The sequence below is a fragment of the Terrapene carolina genome, unplaced genomic scaffold, assembly GCF_002925995.2.
Source record: "Terrapene carolina triunguis isolate 2854851 unplaced genomic scaffold, T_m_triunguis-2.0 Scaffold53, whole genome shotgun sequence".
Lineage (NCBI taxonomy): Eukaryota > Metazoa > Chordata > Testudines > Emydidae > Terrapene > Terrapene triunguis.
The window spans coordinates 1,305,178-1,326,369 of NW_020664404.1; the positions used below are offsets into that span (position 1 = coordinate 1,305,178).

General features: G+C 43.3%; 2 protein-coding genes across 2 annotated transcripts in view; one reads left to right on the forward strand and one right to left on the reverse strand.

The window, feature by feature from the left end:
- Window positions 1–2,229: 2,229 nt before the first annotated feature.
- On the forward strand, window positions 2,230–16,368 carry MTHFD2 (methylenetetrahydrofolate dehydrogenase (NADP+ dependent) 2, methenyltetrahydrofolate cyclohydrolase). The gene is made up of 8 exons (XM_026657629.2): window positions 2,230–2,383; window positions 9,400–9,584; window positions 10,075–10,197; window positions 11,080–11,232; window positions 11,324–11,431; window positions 11,897–11,989; window positions 13,693–13,818; window positions 14,598–16,368. Exons 1-8 carry the CDS (start codon window positions 2,265–2,267, stop codon window positions 14,735–14,737), a joined length of 1,047 nt encoding a protein of 348 aa, XP_026513414.1. The 5' UTR covers window positions 2,230–2,264; the 3' UTR covers window positions 14,738–16,368.
- Window positions 16,369–20,014: 3,646 nt separating this feature from the next.
- Window positions 20,015–21,192, reverse strand: part of SLC4A5 (solute carrier family 4 member 5) — a 111,323-nt gene continuing 110,145 nt past the window's right edge. Inside the window, exon 28 of the mRNA XM_024211427.2 lies at window positions 20,015–20,091. The gene's annotated coding sequence lies outside the window, so the exon portion shown is untranslated. The remainder of the gene's footprint in view (window positions 20,092–21,192) is intronic.

The following is a 21,192-nucleotide window of genomic DNA, read 5'->3' on the forward strand; positions in this document are numbered from 1 at the left end:
CCCCGGGCAAGGAGAGGGGCGGGGCGGAGAGAAGGGGTTGGCGGGCCGGGGGAGGGAAGCAGGAGGGAGGACAAGGTGAGAGGGGGATGGGGCATTAGAGGTACAGACACCCCCGGGCCCTTCTCCCCAGTGGGTGCCTCTGGTTTCCCTTCCCTCAGGCCGGGGGACCCCGATACCGTTAGCAGTTCGGTCCCATGCCTGCATCAGCCCGCCACTGAGATACCTGCCCCTTTGGGTCAGGCATGGGGGCGGGGGGGTTTCACCAATTTAGCAAAACTGGGTAGGTCAGTACAGTTAATTTAATCTGAAAGAGAGGTAAGCAACAGCTGCTTTTCTTCCCAGGGTGAAGCCTGACAAAGGTGCTGCTACCACTGCTCTCCCCCAGTGTGTATGAGCAATTTATCCCTGTAGCTATGTATATAAAACTGTAGACCCTAGCTATGTGCAGAAGGCACCGCTTAGCGGTCTAAGCATGGCAATTGTAATAAGACCAAGACTTCCAATCTTGCTTGAATGGAAACCACAAGTAAAAATGGTTTGAGGTTCGACTGCCCGAGCTCATCATCCTCTCCCAATAGCAGCCACATCTTCAAAAGTCAAGTATCAGAGGGGTAGCCGTGTTAGTCTGGATCTGTAAAAAGCAACAGAGGGTCCTGTGGCACCTTTAAGACTAACAGATGTATTGGAGCATAAGCTTTCATGGGTGAATGCCCACTTCATCAGACTCATGTAATCTTCAAAAGTATTCACTGATTTTTTTGGATGAGGTGTCTCCATTCAAAAACTGATGCACTCGAACTCAGCAGGCGCGTTTGAACATTTGATCTAGATAGATTGATTGATTTGTATGTTGTTTGCTCTTTTCAGACAAAAATCTAAGCCAGCCTGATGTAGCAAAGTTCCAGCCTGCTCTGCATGCCTATCTTTCGAATACAGGGGGCAGCAACTATTTCCCCATGCTTCCCCCCTCCCCCCCCCACAGTTCCTCATATCTTCTTGTCAATTGCTGGAAATGGGTCATTTTCATTACCACTACAAACAGTTCTTTTTCTCTCCTGCTAATAGCTCACCTTAACTGATCACTTGCCTTATAGTGTTTATGGTAACACCCATTGTTTCAGAGAGAGAGAGAGTGAGTGTGTGTGTCTTCCTACTGTATTTTCCACTGCATGCATCCAAAGAAGTGGCCTGTAGCCCACGAAAGCGAGGTGCCACAAGTACTCCTGAAAAGCAACAAAGAGTCCTGTGGCACCTTAAAGACTAACAGATGTATTTGAGCATAAGCTTTCGTGGGTGAATGCCCACTTCGTGAGACGCATGTGGGCATTCACCCACGAAAGCTTATGCTCCAATACATCTGTTAGTCTTTAAGGTGCCACAGGACTCTTCGTTGCTTTTCACAGATCCAGACTAACACGGCTACCACTCTGATACTTGACAAGTACTTCTGTTCTTCATGGTGTGATTGACGTTCCCCTATATGGGATGTTTCACAAGAAGGGCTGGGGTTTGTCCTGTTGCCCTTGCTCAATGTTTCCTTTTCCTATTCTGAGCAGAAGGTATTAGCTGTGGCCAGGTGCTCCCTCTTCTGTAGTAATGGCATAGGCTGTACAGCCACTAGCTAGCTATCCTCTCTCTGCAAGAGCCAGCCTGCAGCGCCTGATTCACCCCCATCTGAGCTCAGAGACAGGCATCTAAGCATCGTCCTTCCGCCCCATAGCGGCCGCCTCTGGCTTATGCAATACTCAGACTCAGTTACAGCCAGCCAACTAGCAAGACACACCCATCTATGGCCCAGTAGCCACGCCCTTTGCTCCCTTTTTCACCAATGAAAAACCAGCACCAGTGTTTTGTCCCGCCCTTCGCTCAGCTGTCACTAATCGTACATAGCCAGGCCCAAGGGCGTCCCTTTATTTGACCCAATCACAAACCGATACCAGTGTTCAATCCTGCCCCTTCCTTGTGTTCACCAATCAGATCCCTTTATCCAGTTTCCTTTACGTTATCACTATCGCAACCAATCATGGTCCAGTTACGTTATTTCCCCGCTCCCTGTCCTTGTTTCCCCTCATCTCTGCGTCACCCGATGGACCACCAATCAGCGTGGGGCCGGTATGTTCCGCGCAATATGATAGGCGCTGTTGCAGCCAATAGGGGTGGGTCTGGCGAAGCTATATAAGGGGGGGGGTTGTCAGGGCAGTTGGTTCCCCGCGCGAACAAACGGCTGCGTGTGACCTATGTGCCTGTCTCTCCTCAGCTGAGCCATGGTGGTCATCGCGCTGTCCCCGAGCCTGCTGCTCCGAGCCCTGGCCCGGGCGGGCCGAGCTCCCCGAGCCTGCTGCTGTGCCCTGAGCTCCCGTCGGCTGCACCTCACCGCGCCCAGGTAGCAGGGGAGGCTGGGAAGGGGGATAGACGTCCGAAGGGAGGGAAGGGCTGGGAAACGTCCCGGGGGGGAGCGCGGAGTTGGGGAAACGTCCCTGGGGGGCGAGCAGGGGGCTCCTTGGGGGGGCGGAGTTGGTGTCTCTGCGGGGGGACGAAAGGGGGGGTCCCCTGGGGCGGAGTTGGGGAAATGTCCCGGGGGGGGGCGAGAAGGGGGCTCATTGGGGGACGGGGTTGGTGTCTTTGCGGAGGGGACAAAGGGGGGGGCCCCTGGGGGGGGGGTGGGGGGGAGGTCTCTTTGCGGGGGGGGGAGAGGGGGGGGTCCTCTGAAGTGAAGAGAGGGGCCTGCTTGGGGATCATGTAATGTAGGCTTGGGGACTCTGAATTAGATGGGTAACTGGCAATGTAAACCCCAGAGAGGTGCTACTGTGCAGCCAGAGTGCTGAGGGGCAGATGGGGGTGAGGTGGAGGAGCGATCTCTTTGGTGTCTGAGAAATGATACAATTTTCCATTGAAAAAGCAATGAGGAAAAACTCTCTCTGGGTGGAGAGACCATGGAGCCACCCAGCCAGGGGCAAAACCAAATTGGGCATCCCCATCCTAGGCAGATGGTGGATATATTGGGGATCTAACCACAAATACTGATGCCCTGTCCAGGATAGATGCTGAATGCATCAGGGAGCAAAGTCTAAACACACTGAGAAGTCTAAACTATGCAGTTACTATGGGGGATTGCAACCCCCATTTTGGACAGATAGTGGGTACAGTGGCGATGAAATCCCAAACACTGGAAAGCTGTGTCGAGGAACCTAGATGCATGGGAGGGGGGATGTTAAACCCCAAACATTGTGAATCTTTGTCAGGCTGGGACTTGTATTTACCCAAATTGAAACCCAGGGTTTGCTGTTGTACACTTGTGTTGCCCATAAAGTACAGTATTGCTGAAATGAATGGGACCTTCTGCTCTGTTAGCCAGTTTGCTTTGGTTGAATACTCCCAGTGGCAGCTAGCAGATCTGCAGGCTGATGAAATCCTATTCCCTGCTTGCATGGAACAGCTGCTTCTAATACTCAAGATCCAGGGCACACCCTGACCTTGCTGCCTGCAAAGCACCAGCTGCCCTTCTGGTCTCCCTTTGTAATTGGATCCACCACTACCTTGTAACTCTCCTGGTGTGGTGGTGGGGGCACAGGTGTAATTGAGTTAAATGTAATTATATGTGGAGGGGATGAAGAGTAATTTAGTGCCAAGGAAAAATCTAAAAGGAGTGGGGAGAATTCTCCTTACAAATCATCATAAGCACTTTTGTTTCAGACCAAAGATTATTCTACCAGAAAGGGAGGCTCTTTAGATAATTCAAATCTGTTTGCAAATCTGAGAACCTAATTCATGATATAGTTTTAATTGTCCACCCTACAGAGTTGTTAGAATGAATTCGTATACCCATGAAAATTTACATGCACAGACATACAAATTTCACCTGCTCTCACTCTGATGAGAAATCTTAACTTGGTTGTCAAAAAATCACTTGTTAGGAAAGTAGCATTTTGCAAGTGTGAATGAATTGTATATTTTAAGTAAAATGGTATGTATTAATTATTGGTATGTGAGGGGGAGCCAAAAATTTCTTACTCCTCAAAATACCTGTTTCCCAGCTCTGAATGTTCCTTCATTTCCCAGTAGCAAGAAATGTGTTTTTGTCCTCCTTTCTTTTTCTGTGGTTTCCATTATCACTCAGGAAATACATTATGCTACAGTACTTGCCTCAGTCTAGCTTTGAGACTTTTCCACTGCTCCTTCCCTTTCAGGAACTCACACAGAAAATTGTGACTATGTGCTGTAACTTGGCAAAACTGCTTTCCAGTGAGATGGTGTTGTCTCAGGTGTATTAAAATTGTTTCTGGCTTGCTCAAGATGCAAAGTGCCTAATTTGTGTTTTTCAGACTTTTAAAGAAGTACTTCCAACTTTTCTTCACCCTTAGTCTCTTTGATATATCTCAGGGCTTGACCCTCTTGGAGGGGCATTGGGGAGGGAAGTTAATGCTCCTTCCAATAGATATGGAGCTATGTTCTGGTCTTATAATGTGAATCTGAACATTATTCCACTGATGTCAATCTATGTAACTGCAATTAGATCAGGGTTAAATTTTTTTTTAGGGGGGTGGGGAGGGCTGGCACTCCTGTGCACCTTTTACCTATACCCTGCCCTCCCCCTTCTGCTCAAGTCTAATGTCTAGTCAAGGAGTTATGTAATGAAAAGCTGTTGCCAAGGCAAAACCTTGGCATTCCTGTAGACTCTCTGCCAAGGGATACATTGCAGCTCTGGCTGAAACTTAGATTCTTTTATGAACTTCTAACTCTGTTTATAGTAGAAGACAGCTTGCTGCACTTCCCAAAACTCATTTAGTGACTTACTGTTCGTGTGATATTAATCAGCGTTTAGCTCTGCGGTTAAAACATTTAGCATTTGAAATGGTGCCAGTAGGCTCATTTCCCCATTAGCGGGAATAATCTCAGTTTTTTAGGTACTACCAAATATAATTATCTGACTACCTTAGGCGATCGCTTTTTGGGATTGTCAGCTAGGGATAACTTAATTTCACAATAAATTTACTGGACAGATGGATAATCCAATTATTTAAATGAGGTTTGTGCCCCAAAGAATCTAAGGAGAAACACTTAAAATTTCCAAACAATGCGTCTGAGGCAGCAGTGTGTTAGAGCACAGATTGTCCTACAGAAATGTTCACACCCAAAGCTACTTCGTGTAGTGCCCCCATCCACCCAGTTACCTCCTTTAGAGCTAATCTCCTTATGGGTTTTGATGGACATGCTTCGGTTCTTCTGGATCCTGCCACTCAGCAGGGTACAGCTTTTTTCTTCCCATATGAATTTATTTAGCGGTGCCTCCACCCCACTTGCTTCCCTTGTCAGGGTCACCAGGGCAGCTGGGGGGCGGGATTCTAATCCCAGGGTAACCCCCACTTACGTGCCAGATAGTTGGAGACTTCCAAGAAATAACACAAACATACAGTATATTTAACACAGTAATTATATTAATCAGAAGACAAATATAACCGGGTAAAACACTATTCTCAGGGTTACTGGTGCCCATGCTGGTAATACCTATGAATTTCCCATCATGTGATCTGATACTGCAAATATCAAATTAGTGTCCTGTTGGTACATGTACTTTATAGATGCCCTTGATGACCTGTAACCATGATAACTTCTGTGCAGCAGTGAACAATGTGGCTGACTAGGTTCAGTACAGCCCAAGAGACTCTCAAGTGGGATAAGGTGATAAGTCCCTCCACAGATTTAATAGGCAGCAGGTTAACAAAATCCCCAAATCCTTACCCCCTGGTTAAAGGATGCAGTTCAGGGAGTAAGGGGTCTCCCAAACAATTTCCCTGACTAGCTAACTAAAAGAGAGTGCACTCACAAACAACTGTGAATGATCCTCGGATTCAGAGATGGCTCTGGACTCCTCAGTCACTACAGAGGGCTGATGATACTGCTGGCAGGCGTCCTATTCTTGCAGGAGCCAGGCTGCTTCTGGTGCCAGGATTTCCCCTTACCACAAAGGGCTCAAGGTGCAGATTACAAAACTATACTAAAATCCAAACTTTAGTCTCCCACCCTAGTGCTCACATACACTCAGCAGGCAGCAGACTTGGACTAGCAGCCAGAGCAGAGCTGGCCATGTGGTGACTGATCTCACCTAGGGAGCTGGAAAGGCTCAAGCTAAGGGATCTTGCTTTCAGGTCCCCAGAGGCCAGTTCTCAGGGGGAACCCTGCATGCAGGCCTGGGGGACTCACTAGCTCCCCACACAGCCGCTCCTGCTCTTTCCCTGGGTGGCTAGTCCAGATTGCTCCAAAATGGCTTCTCCCTCTCCTGAACTCCCTGGGAAGAGTTTCTCACTCTCTGTTGGTTGCAGAGCAGACTGGCTCCCCCTCCCTACCAGGGACAGCATGCCTCTCCTTGATCAACCAGCACACAGAGCCCCAGGAATCTAGGTAATCTCCTTGGGGTTACATTTGTGTAGGCATCAATTTCTGCCTTGAACTCCCTTCAACCAGACACAATCTGTGTGATGGTTCCTCTAGCCTACTTTCTCTCATTGGGGCCCTAATGAAAGAGACGGACCCATGGCTAAAGCTCCAGGCCTGGGATTGTGCCCTCAAAGGAGACTGGGTTGTCATTTGGTTAAAACAAGGGGAGTGGAGGGCAGGACTTGCAGTATGAACTTGAGGGGAAAGTCACTTAAAACTTTGTTCAGCAATCTAGAAAAATGGAATATATTATCTGGGGTGTGTGTGTGTTAGTCTTAATGCATGTTTGAAGTGCTCTTACAACTTCTGTTGAAAGGGGAAAGTTTGATATCAGACAATCAGTAATGCAAATTAGGAGATCCTTTTTAGATTTCCCCCTTTTTGACAATGCTAGCCTAATCTATTTGAGCAATGACTTTCCTTCCTAGATGGTAAGAGAGCAGCCCTAGAAATCAAATTTGTGGACTATTTTGGCTATCTGAATGTAAAGTACTTGGCTAAATTTAGAGCTACAAGGTGAATAATTTTGGAAAGTAGCCTAGAGCAGTTCTTGAAAATAGCAAATTTAATTGGTTCTCTTAAAACAATGTTTAAAATGATTTAGCTTAAAGCTAGTTTAAAATAGTATCTGAAGCTTGAATTTGAATTTGTCTTGTAAGAGGCTTGATAAATTTTTCCTTTGTGGATTTTTTGCCCAGCTGTGGTGGAGACCAGTATTTGACCACAGTATTATGCATCATGCTTTCCCTGGTAGTCATTTGCATGTGATGCTGATGTATTAGACCAGTCAGAATGACTTGTAGAGTTTACACAATTTGGACAAATTTCCTGTTTGGATCCCTCCCCACGGCCTGTGCATCAAGCAGTGTTCGCGTTGCTTCACGAGCGCTGGCCAAGAGTTGTAGTTAGGGCCCTACCAATTTCATGGCTGTGAAAAACACATCACAGACCGTGAAATAAGTCCTTCTCCATGAATCCGATGTCCCCTTGTTCCTAGGAGTGCCCAAGCAAAGAGGGCTCCTAGCTCCGGCTGGGCATGACAGGACTTCTCCATCCCCTGCACAGCTGCTGGGAGGGGGGAAGGGCAGGGGGAGACTAGACCCACCTCCGGGTGCCTCCCCCTGCTGCAGGACGCTCTGGGACTGGGCAGCAGCCCCAGAGGTTCCTGCAGCCGGAGACTTGTGGAGTTGTCCGATCTTCCCTGTGCTGCTGGGAGCGCCCCAGAAAAGGGGACTCCTAGCTGTAGTCCAGGTTTGGCTGGGGCAGGACAGCTCTTGCTCTTTCCATGCAGGGCTGCTCTTGGGTATCTCTCCCGGCTGCAGATAGCTCCACACCCTCACCCCCACTCTGTCAAACTCTGAAGGCAGCACAGAAGTGAGGGTGGCAATCCCATTACCCCTCCCACGGTTACAACACCTGAAAATGTGAACTTTACCAATTTTTCAAATCCTATGGCTGTGAAATTGACCATAATGGAGGTGAATTTGGTAGGGCCCTAATTATAGTTGCCACTGAATGAAAAACTCAGTATCACCCCCTCTTGTTCCTGCTGCTGGCCATAATAATGTCTACAAGGAACAAAACTGATATTTTGTAAGTTTTGCTCTTGGTAAGAATATCACAGTTTGAATAAAAAGCAGTTACTAATACATTTCCTGAAGTTCAGATGTAAAGGAAGTTGGTGTGTAGCCTTTCAGTTAATGTAAATTGGCAGCTGTGTAACCCCTTTGGCTAGTAGTATTTCTGTCAGCTTTCCCTACTGTGTGGTTATCCAGTTTCCTGGAATGCATTGGCAATAGTTATGTATTCCTGATACCAATATAGACCAGGAATGTATGTAGGGGGCTTTTTTAATATGACTCAAATGTCAAAGATAAACACTTGTATTTTATTCTCTCTGCTTCAGCAAAATTTCATATATTGATCAAATGTCAGTAGCCTGTTTTTAAAGCTGTACTCATGACATTGATATTAGTTTTTGCAACAGTACTTGCATATTAAGATAATTAAAAACAAGCCTAAGAATATTTGTTGGCAACAAATTCTAAGATAATATGTATCTAAGACATTATTCTGGTAAAAAGATAAACTTCAGTGGAAAGTGGTTAGTAAAGGAATATGAAATCTGAGTAAAGGGCAAACAAGATAAACTTGCATAGTTGCATTATTCTAAATGTGCTGTGGTTTTTGACAGGGAATTAATATGGACTTCAATTTTAGCTTGTGCAAATTATCCACTTAAATCTTTTAAAGTGTTAAATTGAAGAATTTAAAAATGATTAAGTAGAACTTGGCTGTAGTGAAATTCCATTTATAGTGAAGCAAATTGAAAGTCCCACATTTTGTTTCAAAGAATTTTGGTTATAGTGAAAACTCTGCTAAAGTGAAATTAAGTCCTTTGTGTTCGGGGAGGGGAAGAGGATTATTTAGCTATATGAATTTTATTTGCTTGATTGCTAACTTAGAATATAAAATGTACACTGGGCAAAAGCATGACCGGAGCATGGCTTTCCCGGAGAGAGCAATCCATGAACTTTCTCATATTACATGAACTGTCAGCAAATAGAAAACAAACTGGCCTAGGAATTGTCTTCAAATTTCATTGCTTCTCAGAGCAAAATTGCGGAATGGAATTTAATTTATTGGCTTGGGTATGCATCATTTGATTTTCCTCAGAAAAATCTATCCTCTTCCAACTTTGCTGCTAGTAAACAGGATATCTAGCTAAGCAGAATTGATTCTTGTATTGGCCACTTGAAATGGGTTTTATACAAATGTTAAGTATGGAATATAATATTTGTGCATAGGTCTAACTCAGTTCAACAGCAACTTCTGTAATGACCTACATTAGATTCTTTTCTTGACTAAAACGTTGGGGTGAAGCTTGGGTAGAAAACTCAATATGGAGTGAATGTTTTTAAAAAGGGTTCCCTGCTTAGATAACATTTTCTTATTTTTTTTCAGAAATGATGCAGTCATAATTTCTGGAAGAAAGCTGGCTCAGCAGATCAGACAGGAAGCCCGACATGAGGTTGAACAATGGGTAGCAGCTGGTAACAAGAGACCCCATCTCAGTGTGGTTCTAGTTGGAGAAAATCCTGCAAGTCACTCCTATGTACTTAACAAAACCAAAGCAGCGGCTGATGTAGGTAGGTTCTTGCACTCCTGTCTTTGTGCCCTAATAGGACACTTAACGATGAGTATCTTTAACTAATTTAAGACCCCAATTTAAGTTGGGCTTCTCATATGCTGGATGAGGATACACAATTTTCAGCTTGCTGCCCATGTAGACTTTTATCCACTTAGCTTAGTGTAGTGGCCCTAGTGAACCCACTACATCTTCCAGTGTGGTCTGTCTGCTTTCATCTAACATTGAGGTACAGCCCTGAATGCAATACTTCATCTTCATCTGAGTCATAGACCAAGAAGGAGCATTGTGGTTTGCATCTTGCTATTTGAATATAAGATATTTAAGTCCATGGTATATAATATCTCTTAATGGAAGATTGAGACTTTTAAACTGGTCAATAGAGATGATTTCTGTAGTGTAAAAATCAGCATGAATTAAGAATGTTTGTTTCCAGACTTAATCTACATTTGATCCTCTCTAATAATGTGGTGTTTAAAATGACTCTCTAGGAATCAGCAGTGAAACAATCCTGAAGCCAGCCTCCATCACTGAAGAGGAGCTGCTTGATTTGATTAGCAAGCTAAATGATGACACCAATGTGGATGGCCTATTAGTGCAGCTTCCCTTACCTGGTGAGTTGGTGGGATTTTGAGGAGCTCTTACTGGGCTTGTCTTCACTACTGGGAGATCCATGCAGTGGGTGTCGATTTAGTGGGTCTAGCGAAGACCTACCAAATCGAGGGCAGAGTGTTCTCCAGTCAACACTTTTTCCTCTCTCCCCCTCCCTCCCCACAAGCTCGCTGTGTTTGCACCTTTACCTAGAAAACTTTCAAATGTCTTGTATACGGTGCGGGATCAAATTACAGTCTGGCTCTGCCCTGAACCTGCTGTGACATTGCTGCTTCCGTGGCTCTTGTGTGTGAAGCATATGAAGGAAATGGCATTCTGCCATGATGCTGTTGAATGAAGAAAAGTTGGTTTATTGACTTCCTTTGTAGTAGCAGTTGAATGTGTGCATACAGTTGACATGGGTGTAGGTTAGATATGTTTTCACCTTTCTGGAGTAGTGGCTGCTTGTAGGGACTGCATTGTATACACAACTGCAATCTAGGTGGTCTAAAAATACCATCTCCAAATTTAAAGGGATATTTTCACATTCATTGCAACAGATATTGAATGCACAGGGTAAATTTGAAGTCCCTATGGTTAATTCCCTGCTTGTATTCAAGGATCTATGGAAAGCCTGTCAAATTCATATCTGTAGGGCTAATATAGCCACTTGAGATTGCAATAGAAATATTTACACAGAATATCTGGTAGTTGGGTTACATGGGGTAGCCTCAAGTTTGCCATAATGCTTTAGAATAGGCTCATGGTTTTCTACTACCTGGGGATGTGTGGAAGAACGTACAGTATAAGTCAGTAGAGGCTAAAGTGATCATTCTCAGCTAATTACATTTTCTTCAGCTGATTAAAAGGAGTTGGTTGGACCCTAATGTTGACACTTTTTTCAGAGCATATTGATGAGCGAAAGATCTGCAATGCTGTGATCCCAGAAAAAGATGTTGATGGCTTTCACGTGGTGAATGTGGGGCGCATGTGTCTGGACCAATATTCAATGCTGCCAGCTACACCTTGGGGTGTGTGGGAAATCATCAAGAGAACTGGTAAGGGTCATAAGAGCAACATTTTAAGTGCTTTTCATCTCCACTGCAGTTTAAAGTTGAGTGAGTTTTAACTTCTTTTCCAATCCCATAGGAATCCCAACCCTGGGGAAGAATGTAGTAGTGGCTGGCAGATCAAAGAACGTTGGAATGCCCATTGCAATGTTGCTGCATACCGATGGCAGACATGAGCGCCCTGGAGGTAACAGCTCTGTTCTTGTGAGAGTTTGCAGGCTAGTCACAATGGGTCACTAAGAGGGGAGACACAGAAAAGAATGAGTGCTGTAGAACGTAATACTGATTGATTACTGGATCACTGCTCATCACTGTAGTAAGGGTGGTGGTATGTACTGCAGGCCATGCCAATTTGTGGCTAAAGATCTCATGGCACTTGTAAGGGTAAACACATTAACTGCATTGTCCTTGAGTAAATACATGGCACTCAAGTTTATTGATGTGAAGTGATTTCCCCCCTTTCTATCAGTGGTTCAGTAAGAGGACCTTGTCCCCAGCCCAGTTAACAATATGGGAAAAGCAGTGGTTGTGATTCACACACTGAACTTATGATCTTGGCAGATTGTAAATCAGTGGGGGACTCTTCAGAGTGAAAAGCTAGAATTTTTCATGTCAAAACCGGAGTAAATGCTCATTATGACTAATCTTGCAGGTGATGCAACAGTAACAATATCACATCGCTACACTCCTAAGGAACAGCTCAAGCAACACACGATTTTGGCTGATATTGTGGTAGCAGCTGCAGGTAAGACCATTAAACACTTTGCACTAAAGGGCAAGATTCCCACAAGGGAGAAACTTGCTGTAATGATGCTGCTTTATATAGGAATCAGTGTACTGAGGATGCCTTCAGGTCTTGGTGCAGTGTCCCCATGTCGCATGTGCAGTCTCTGCTCTGTGAGGCTGGATGGCACTTGCACAGCCACTCCATGCTGCTGCAAGGAGCAGCCAGAGGGAGTTGTTTGAGTGAGGGACTCCAGATGACTGCTGGCTTGAGTTGCAGCAGTTTGGGCACCCCTTTCTGCTCTCCTATATAACAGAGCTGTTGGAGCCAACCCAGCTTGTTAATTTTTAAATGAATGTGGAAGAATCATTGACTTGCCTGTTCCCAGCTGTATCTGAGTAAAAGGGCAGCACAATCACATTGTGAAATTGTATTTGAAAATCCTTAAGGCTAGGGACCTATTTTACTATAGCCCATGAGAGGCTGATGCTGGAGGGTCAAGTTGAGCTGCAATGCTAATGATCCGTGATGTATCATGCAGTAGGTTATGCCATCTGGTTCGATCCAGGAATAGCTCAGATTGTGGGACCCGTGCCCCTGCTCATCTTGTCTCCTTTGTCTACTGCAGTCATGAACAGTACATGTGCAGAGGAGCTTTAGTGGGTCTCTGCTTAGCCATGGAACCATACATGCGGTGGCAGCCCACTCAAAGTATGGGGCCATCAGCAAAACTTTGGCATGAGTGCGTGGGAGCCATGAGGACACTGGAGGAGGAGGAAGAAAGGGTTGAGTGAGCTAAAAATCACAGAACAGAATAGTGAAGGGACTGAAAAAGGTGATTGTGCTGAAGGTGGAAGCACACAAGGAGTGAAACAGTAAATTTTAAGACACACGCATTTTTAATGTAGATCTGTAATGTGACATCAGGAAAATCAAATGCAGTGTAGAGGTCATTCAATGGCAATGTTACTGAAACTAAATTGCAGTCACTAAAGAATGAACCATTTCTTCTTAGGGATACTTGTGACTTTTGAGTTGCATAAATTTGTAACTGGCCATCCTAAATGTCTGGTAGAACCTGATAAGCATGGCCCCACCCCATCAGTTGCTATTTACCCACATTTCTGGTACTGATAGCTATGGACTCTACATGCTCTTGCAGGCCTGCCTTCTGTCACTAAAACTGAGAATTTTCCCAATAATTTCACTTCTTCCCCTTGATGTAGTGTTATTACATTCACTTGGTGACTTTGGCACACTCTTGTACTAACGCAAGGCAAACATGTACCACTACAGAAGAACTGGTTACGTAAACTTAATTGAAATTGAGTTCTTGGAAATGCTTAATTTTTAAAAAATAAAATATTTTGGTTCTAAGCTACTTGATAGCTCTTTTGGAGTAAATTTAACTTTTTCCTACTACTTACGTTTTTTCTCTTGAAAATTACTTACCCATAATTCTGTAAACTTGGACATAATAAGGGACTTTAAAACAAATCAAGCTGTTGATCATAATCCATAAAATGGAGTAGAATAACAAAATATCTTGTAAAATGCTTTTGGTGGTAATGCATGATGGCTTGGATGGACATACTTACATTTTAGCTTTGAGAATCTGCTTTTCTGTCTCTTTACAGTGGGCTTATTGACTAGTTTTACAGCTGTGAATTTTATTCAGTAGCAACTCAACATGGTGTAATTGGTTGGTGGTTTTTAAATTTCAGGTATTCCTAATCTGATCACAGCTGATATGATTAAAGAAGGAGCAGCAGTTATTGATGTTGGGATAAACAGAGTGCAAGATCCTGTTACTGCAAAGTCAAAACTAGTTGGAGATGTGGATTTTGAAGGTACAGAGGCTGTTTTTTGTATCTACTGCTTTAAGAGTATTAAATGTCTTGAGTATTTAGAAGAGCAGAGAAACCCCACTTATATGACTGAACTGATTTAGACTAACATTGAGAAGTTCTCTTTCCTACATTGTCAGGCAGATCGTGAATTTGATCTCATACCATACTTGAGAAATATTTTGGGAACAGTGCTTCCTGTTATACCATGGACCACAGGGCAATTGACATGCCATAAACATCTGCAGTTTTAAGTCACTTGATCTAACTCCATTTTCACAGCTGCACACAGAAACCTTTCTCAATGCTTCACCTGATAGTATGCAGGATTGCCACCTTCTGATGACTTGCTGTGCCTTTGAGTTTAGACACCTTATTACATGCTTTGATCATGTAATCAAACTGTCTTTTGAAGAGTTGTATGTAATGTTAGGTTTAAGTATTAAGGCTTAATACTGCCAGTGCCCCATCCCAGAAAAGGCAAGAGACAGCACATGTTCAGACTGTTTAAACTCCTCTTAGATCTACACAAAACTGTGCATGGGACTTTTACAGATGGTCTTTGCTGGTTTTGAATTACTCTGACATTCAAGCCTAGTTCACTAAGAACTAGATTACACATTAGTTGTTAACAGACTTTTGCATTTTTCATTTCAATGTAGCCTGTTATGACTTGTCAAGATTTCTGCTTGTTAGTGCAGCTTCTCAATAGGACACAGGTTTTGAAAGCCTGTTTTTAAAGTGTGATGCGCCATTCTTAATTCTAACTTTCCTTCCTGCAGGAGTAAAGAAGAAAGCCAGTTACATCACTCCAGTCCCTGGGGGAGTTGGGCCCATGACAGTTGCTATGCTGATGAAGAATACAATTATTGCGGCAAAGAAAATGCTGAAATCTAAAGAGCTTGAAGCCTTAACTGTTTAATGGTGGACTTATAACTTTCAAAATCACATTCCAAATCAACTCCCAAAACCAGGCCGATAGAAATGCAATATTTTTATTTATTGTATAGAAGTTAATTCAATGATACTTTGAAGTCACTAGATATTTATTTAAAGCATAAGTATACAATCATTTGTATACAAATGCTTTAAGCATCTAAATACCTGGGTCACTCCATCTGTTTAGTTTCTAATGATTCCCAGTGAAGTTGGGTTTCTTTAATATTTAAACTAGTTACATTCTGAGAGGTCTAAAACTTGCAGGATGGAGAAAATCAGCTGCAAGTGATTTTGATGTTATGACAGTGTCACTTATACAGGAATTTATAGTACACAGGATATGTGAAGCTAGCAAGTTGGAAAGAATATCATTCTACAGTGAAAGAATAATAATCTTCAAGGTAAAGTGCTTTCATAGATCCTGAAATTTGACCACATTTACAGGGTTGTTTGCTAGCATTGTTGGACACTAGCTCAAACACCTGATCTACTATTTTGCACCCCCTAAAGTTATTTTTCTACTAAAAAAAGTTACACAGGTTTTAAAAACAGACTTAACAGCTTTTCCATGTAAGTCTCTAACTACTTGTTCAAATCTAGGTAGCATTGAATCCTGCTAAGACATCTTATCAGCACAAACAGGTTGAAAGCTAAACAGTTCTCCCAGCTATTGGTATGTAGCTAGACCAATATTCAGTACTGAGGCACAATGCGACTATTTTTCTTTAGCCAAAGAACAGAGGTGGCTGTTGGCTCTGCATTGGATGTGATATTTTCCACTACAGTGTGAGACCTCAAAATGCTTAGTGAATAACCCAGGCTAACTTTGATTAAAAAATTATTGAAAAAATAATTGCTTGGTCTCAGAATCATTAGGATGGGTGAGTAACAGCCCAGATGTTACGTTCTTGAACATATAGCCTGCCAGTTAAATTGCTGCAGGGCATTCGATCTGTATATAGTTGCCTTGGATAACTTCTGGTCTGGTATTACTCAAAAGCTACTTTTAAACTCACTACTGTTTTGGTGTATCACCTTCCTAAAAAGAGCTGGGATAGCTTTTTTCCACACAGCTAAATCACTTGACTTTGTTTCTGGTCAGAGACAGCCATTACACCAAATGGTTTGGTTGTCTGTTCTGGACCAGTCACTTGATTGCAATTACTCAACTCACTTCCACTTTTGTCAAAGAAGCAGACTGCTTTGTGTGGTATGCATTCAGATTTTTTTTAAGGAGATAGCTTCCAACTTTGTTTCAAAGTACAGGGTCAGCTGTAGTTGGAGCTGCTGCAGCAGAAGTGAATTGTAGTTTAAATTCATTTCTGCTGCTTATCTCTGAGTGTTGCACCAAAATTTGCAGACTAGCTTCTTTAATGCTATCAGTACAAAAGGGAATTTTAACGTTTCTTACCATCTATAGTGGACTGCAGCTTCATATTAAGTAGGATGAAGAAGATTGGATTTACATTTCTTTCTAGACACTTTCCTCTACAGCAAGTCATGTGTTTCTTCTGAAGGCAAAGCCTCAAGTGTCCTGGAAAGTAGTTTGAAACACAACCCGCTCTTGCTGCCAAATCTCTAAGAGGAAGAGAGACCTTCATTGTGAGCAAAAAAAAAAAAAAAAATCACTTGCTGCCTTACCTGGTGGAGCTGTGAGAGCCTCCAAGAATTGAAAGCTTGTCTCACTGCAAACTACTGTGCTGCTAGGTACAAGAACACCATTAGTCCTATAAGTGTTACCTGGATTTCACCACCTTCTCCACTAGACTGGTCTTAGCAGGTTGTTGTATAGGAGGGATGCATTTTTGATGAGTGAAATCCTGGAAGTTAAGATTTAGGTTTGTATCATGAACACACTACAAAGTGAAGAGAATTTAATGAGATTTATTGGATTGTTAATGAAATGTAAAATAGCTACTGTATTTAGTAGCAAATAGACTGCAAGTCTGGTACTCTTCAAATCACTTTGCATATACAAAAGTGTAAACAGCCTGTGACACTGAAAACTGCATGGATTTAATTAAAACTGAAACTGTACTTTATAGCTTCCTTGGTTTAAAAGTCAAGCATATTCTTGTGCTACATGAACACTTAGCTGAGTCAACAAAGCCTTTTCAATTTGCTTTGTACATTGAAACTGAACGGACATACTGCATAAAGTAGATTAACCTTTTAAAAAGTAATTAAGCTTGTAAGCCTATCATGCTTTAGCTACCACAGACAAGACTGATACAAAATAAACTAGAAAATATACAGAACCACCTTTAAGTTCAAATAGTTTTTACCTTAACATGTAATAATTAAGTGTCTGTCACTTAACTGTCAACTGGAGTAATACTGTTTTATTAATCTCACATTCAAAAACAGCCTTGTTGGGTACTCAAGCTAGAAAATACTATAAATAGGAAACTGAATTCAAGTTTTCTTTTGTTTGACTCACTTAAATATTTACAAAGAACCAGCATCTGTTTCATTCTAAGGTTCAAAGCAGTTGCACTATTTAACCAGCATTCCAGAACCCCTGCAGCGTGGACTTTGTCAGAAACAGGGCTCTTCTATCCTAAAAAAACCTTGAAGCCTGCTCTTAAAGATGCATGCAGGTGGAATTTATAACAAAACACTGAGGGTTTGTTCTTTGCAGCAATTTTAAATGGCTGATATTTTTTCCATTTCTTTCTGAACTTAGCTTAAATTGCATTTTTTCTACAAAATAAAAACCCTCAAGACAATTTTGTTGCTTTCCTTTCTGAAAAGTGCAACAATGAGTGAGTAGGTACAGTAACATATTAACCATTGCAACAGTATCCAGCTGCCAGTTTGAAAGGATTAACTAGTAACAGGCCTTTGAGAGCAAACCCACTCACATCTGAAATAGACTTCTAAAAGTCAGTTCGAAGCAGGCTCACATCATCTGGCAGTATGTGCAAGAGCCATGTTTAAGGGAGGGGCAATTGTAGAGGAAACAAGGGCTGGCAAAAGTGATAGTAAGGAAGATGCCCTCCTGTAAGGGTTGAGGTGTTTGTATAAAGATACAAGCTAAAGTGCTGTGTACTAAACTCTGGTGCAAATACAGACCTTAGGTTATTTTGCATTTATGTAACTGAACTGAATTTCCTGCCCCTTAATGTTTTTGAAAGCATGGGGGGGGGGGGAGAGGGGAAGAGACTGAAAATCGAAAGTAGAACTGGCTCTTAAGAAATGGCTTCCCTTGAAATTTTTTTATCTGTAACCAGCACTCAAGGGACTACTGCTAAAGGCTGCACCTTATAATTTGAATTAAAAAAACTAAACATGTTTCAAGTCACTAAAATCTGCAGCTGCAGAAACTTTTCTGAGCCCAGTAGCCTTCCTCCCCTGAATAAACTGGGAAGTATATCAACGCAACTGTTGATTAAAACTGGCACAACTAGACATGTATGTATATCACTGCCCCTTCTAGACACAATTTGCCTATGGTTAGCTAAGATATGGTCACCACCCTACTTTTCACTTACATTGAGGCTAAGTAGCAGACATTTTCCTTTCACCCAAGTTATGGAACCTTCTAATTCCAACAACACAAGTTCTTTGGTTTCATCCCTACAGTTAACTGAGCTGTCCGTAATCCCTATCTCTTTCTCAATAGCCTAGTGGAGGGAAAAGGCCAGCAATCCAATCTGACAGATATCAAACATTCATTCTAACAACATTAATTCCTCATTTAAAAAATTAGCTGACCAGGGCATGTAAGTCACTTTCCAGCAGGACTGCTGTTGCTACCAACTGGCTAGTATATGGAATCGTAACTGCTCACTTGTCCTAGGACCTGCTCGAACAGCGAATCCCTCTCTTGCTCCAGTGGCAGGGGCTGTGCTCTCAGAGCAGGAAGTTCTATGGTCGAGCTGACTCTGGCATGTATCATAAAAATACCATGCTGTGGATTTCTCCACTCCTGTTTAGATAATGCCTGGGCTGGAAGGGAATGGATTAGATCAGTTAGGGCTCTTCCATCTCTAACCCTGGGATTAACCAAACATTTCACAGCCCATAAGTGCTTCTTACCTTCCAGACAGTTATTTGTATGTGGCTGGGTTGAGCAAAACTATGGATGGTCCTTTCGAGGAAGACTGTTGCTGGAGTAGAACATGCTGCAAAGTAAAAGCTAGACAGTCATTGCCCCTGTAATGGTTACCCACAGGACTTTCTAGTACATCAGCTGACATGGGTGGAGTCAGCTTTGGTGGCGGGCTACGATGATGGTGGTGGGCTATTTCAGCCTGACTGGCCTGGACAATGGCAGTTTCTGTGTGTGTCAACCTCTTACAAGTTTCTCCATTAACAATAGGAGTTACATGGACTAAGTCTGCTTAGAACAGTATCATAACTTCAGCAGCGAGAGAGGGTGAGAAGTGCCTGAGTTTAGCTTTTTACAAGCCTAACCCTTTAAAATTGCTCCTAGCCCTGGAGAGTGAATGCCACTGGGTAACACAGAGTTCCTATAGAAACCTTCCTGCAGGACAGAAGCAGTTTTAAAGGGCTATGGCTGTATTTTTAAGCAGCAGCCAGGGAAGTTTTCCACTTCGATTCTAAACATTCCATAACTTCCCAAAAAGGGAATTTTTCTTAGCCCTGTTTTGTTTCAGGGGTGTGCATTGTTTGCTGCATATGGTGTGTAAAACATGCAATAAACTGCAGTTTACAGTCCTGAAATCTCCCCCCCCCCCCCATCCCCAATGGAATGTCACAGATTACTGCTCAAGCATTTGTGAATCGTCCCTGGGCTAATAGGGATACAGACTACATGAGAATGGTGGAGTTGAAGCTTGCACTGGAAAGGGCGCAGCTCTCCAATGCTGGTAATGTCAGGGTCCAGATGCTGAAGGAAGGTGGCCCTGCTATCTTCAGAGTCTTCATTGAAATAGCAGCAACCGCCCAGGGTCTAATGTCCCTTATTACTGCAGGGACCAGAGTCCTAAAGTACCATTTCCACATTCCTAGCATTGCTCTGAAGCTGGCGGTGGTTTCTTGGCCCAACTGAATGGGGTGGAATTCCACAGCAGTTCTAATTTATTCTGCTAAAATCTAATGGAGAAATGGGTCCTGGGGACCAATGATCTCCTCAGTTTGTCACATAGAAAAATAGGCCCAATTTTCTTATTTATATATCATCACAAAGGAAGGACAGTGTGGGACTACAGTGTGGTCTCGCTGCCCATGTCCCGAGGGTGCTTTTCTGTGTCACTGTCTTCATAGTCCGACTCCATCTCTATCTTCACCTGGGGCATGGCGCAGAGAGGGTTTCGGGAGTAGTTAAATGCAGGAGATGATGGGCAGGAAATCTTCAGGTGAAGCGTAATACTGGAAGGGAAGAAGGCACAAAAAAGGGGTTACAATCCAGGAGGCTGGGTTAAAGCCATAGTCTTTATCTAACGGGGGGGGGGGGGGGGGGGGGGGGGAGGGGGGGAAGTCCTGAGATCTAATCCCACCTCTGACACTGGCTACTTAGAGCTTTGGACAAGTTCTTCGTGGCTCATTTTCCCCATCTGTATAATGAGCTTATGGGGAAACCTGGATCCAGATGTCCGACTGTGCAGCCTGGGCCCAGCTCTGCTACAGAGAATACCTGCCTCACAGAGGTCTTGAGAGGATTAGTTAAGATTTGTAAAGTACTTTAAAAGATGAAGAGTCCCGTATATTAATTCATGTTCAAATCTTTTTCAAAACACCTCCTGAGCTGCTCCATGTTTTCTGAGCTCGGGAGGCAGAATAAAAGGGCAGAAATCTAATAAGAAAGAAGGAAATGCTGTTCTCATGTGTTAATCTGTGGAACTCTCAGCTACAGGATATGACGAGACAGATAATGTTGTTGGCAAGCTGTTCAAAAATGATATACACACCTAATTGTAAGGATGTTAAACTGAATATGATCAGAATTTCAAGGGCTATTGATTCTCTACCAAATTCATGGCCATAAAAAACACGTCATGGACCGTGAAATCTGGTCTTTTGTGTGCTTTTACCCTGTTCTATACAGATTTCATGGGGGAGACCAGCGTTCCTCAAATTTGGGGTCCTGACCCAAAAGGGAGTTTCAGGGGGGTCACATGGTTATTTTAGGGGTGCCGCAGTATTACCACCCTTACTTCTGCGCTGCCTTCAGAGCTGGGCGGCCAGAAAGCAGCAGCTGCTGACCAATGGCCCAACTCTGAAGGCAGGAGCACAGAAGTTAGGTTGGCAATACCATACCATGCCATCCTTACTTCTGTGCTGTGGCTGGCGGTAGCTCTGCCTTCAGAGCTGGGCTCCCAGCCAGCAGCTGCCATTTTCTGACCACCCAGCTCTGACAGCAGAAGCAAGGATAACCTTGCGACCCCCACCCTCCACAACTCCTTTTTGGGTCAGGACCCTGACAATTACACTACCCTGAAATTTCAGATATAAATATCTGAAATCATGAAA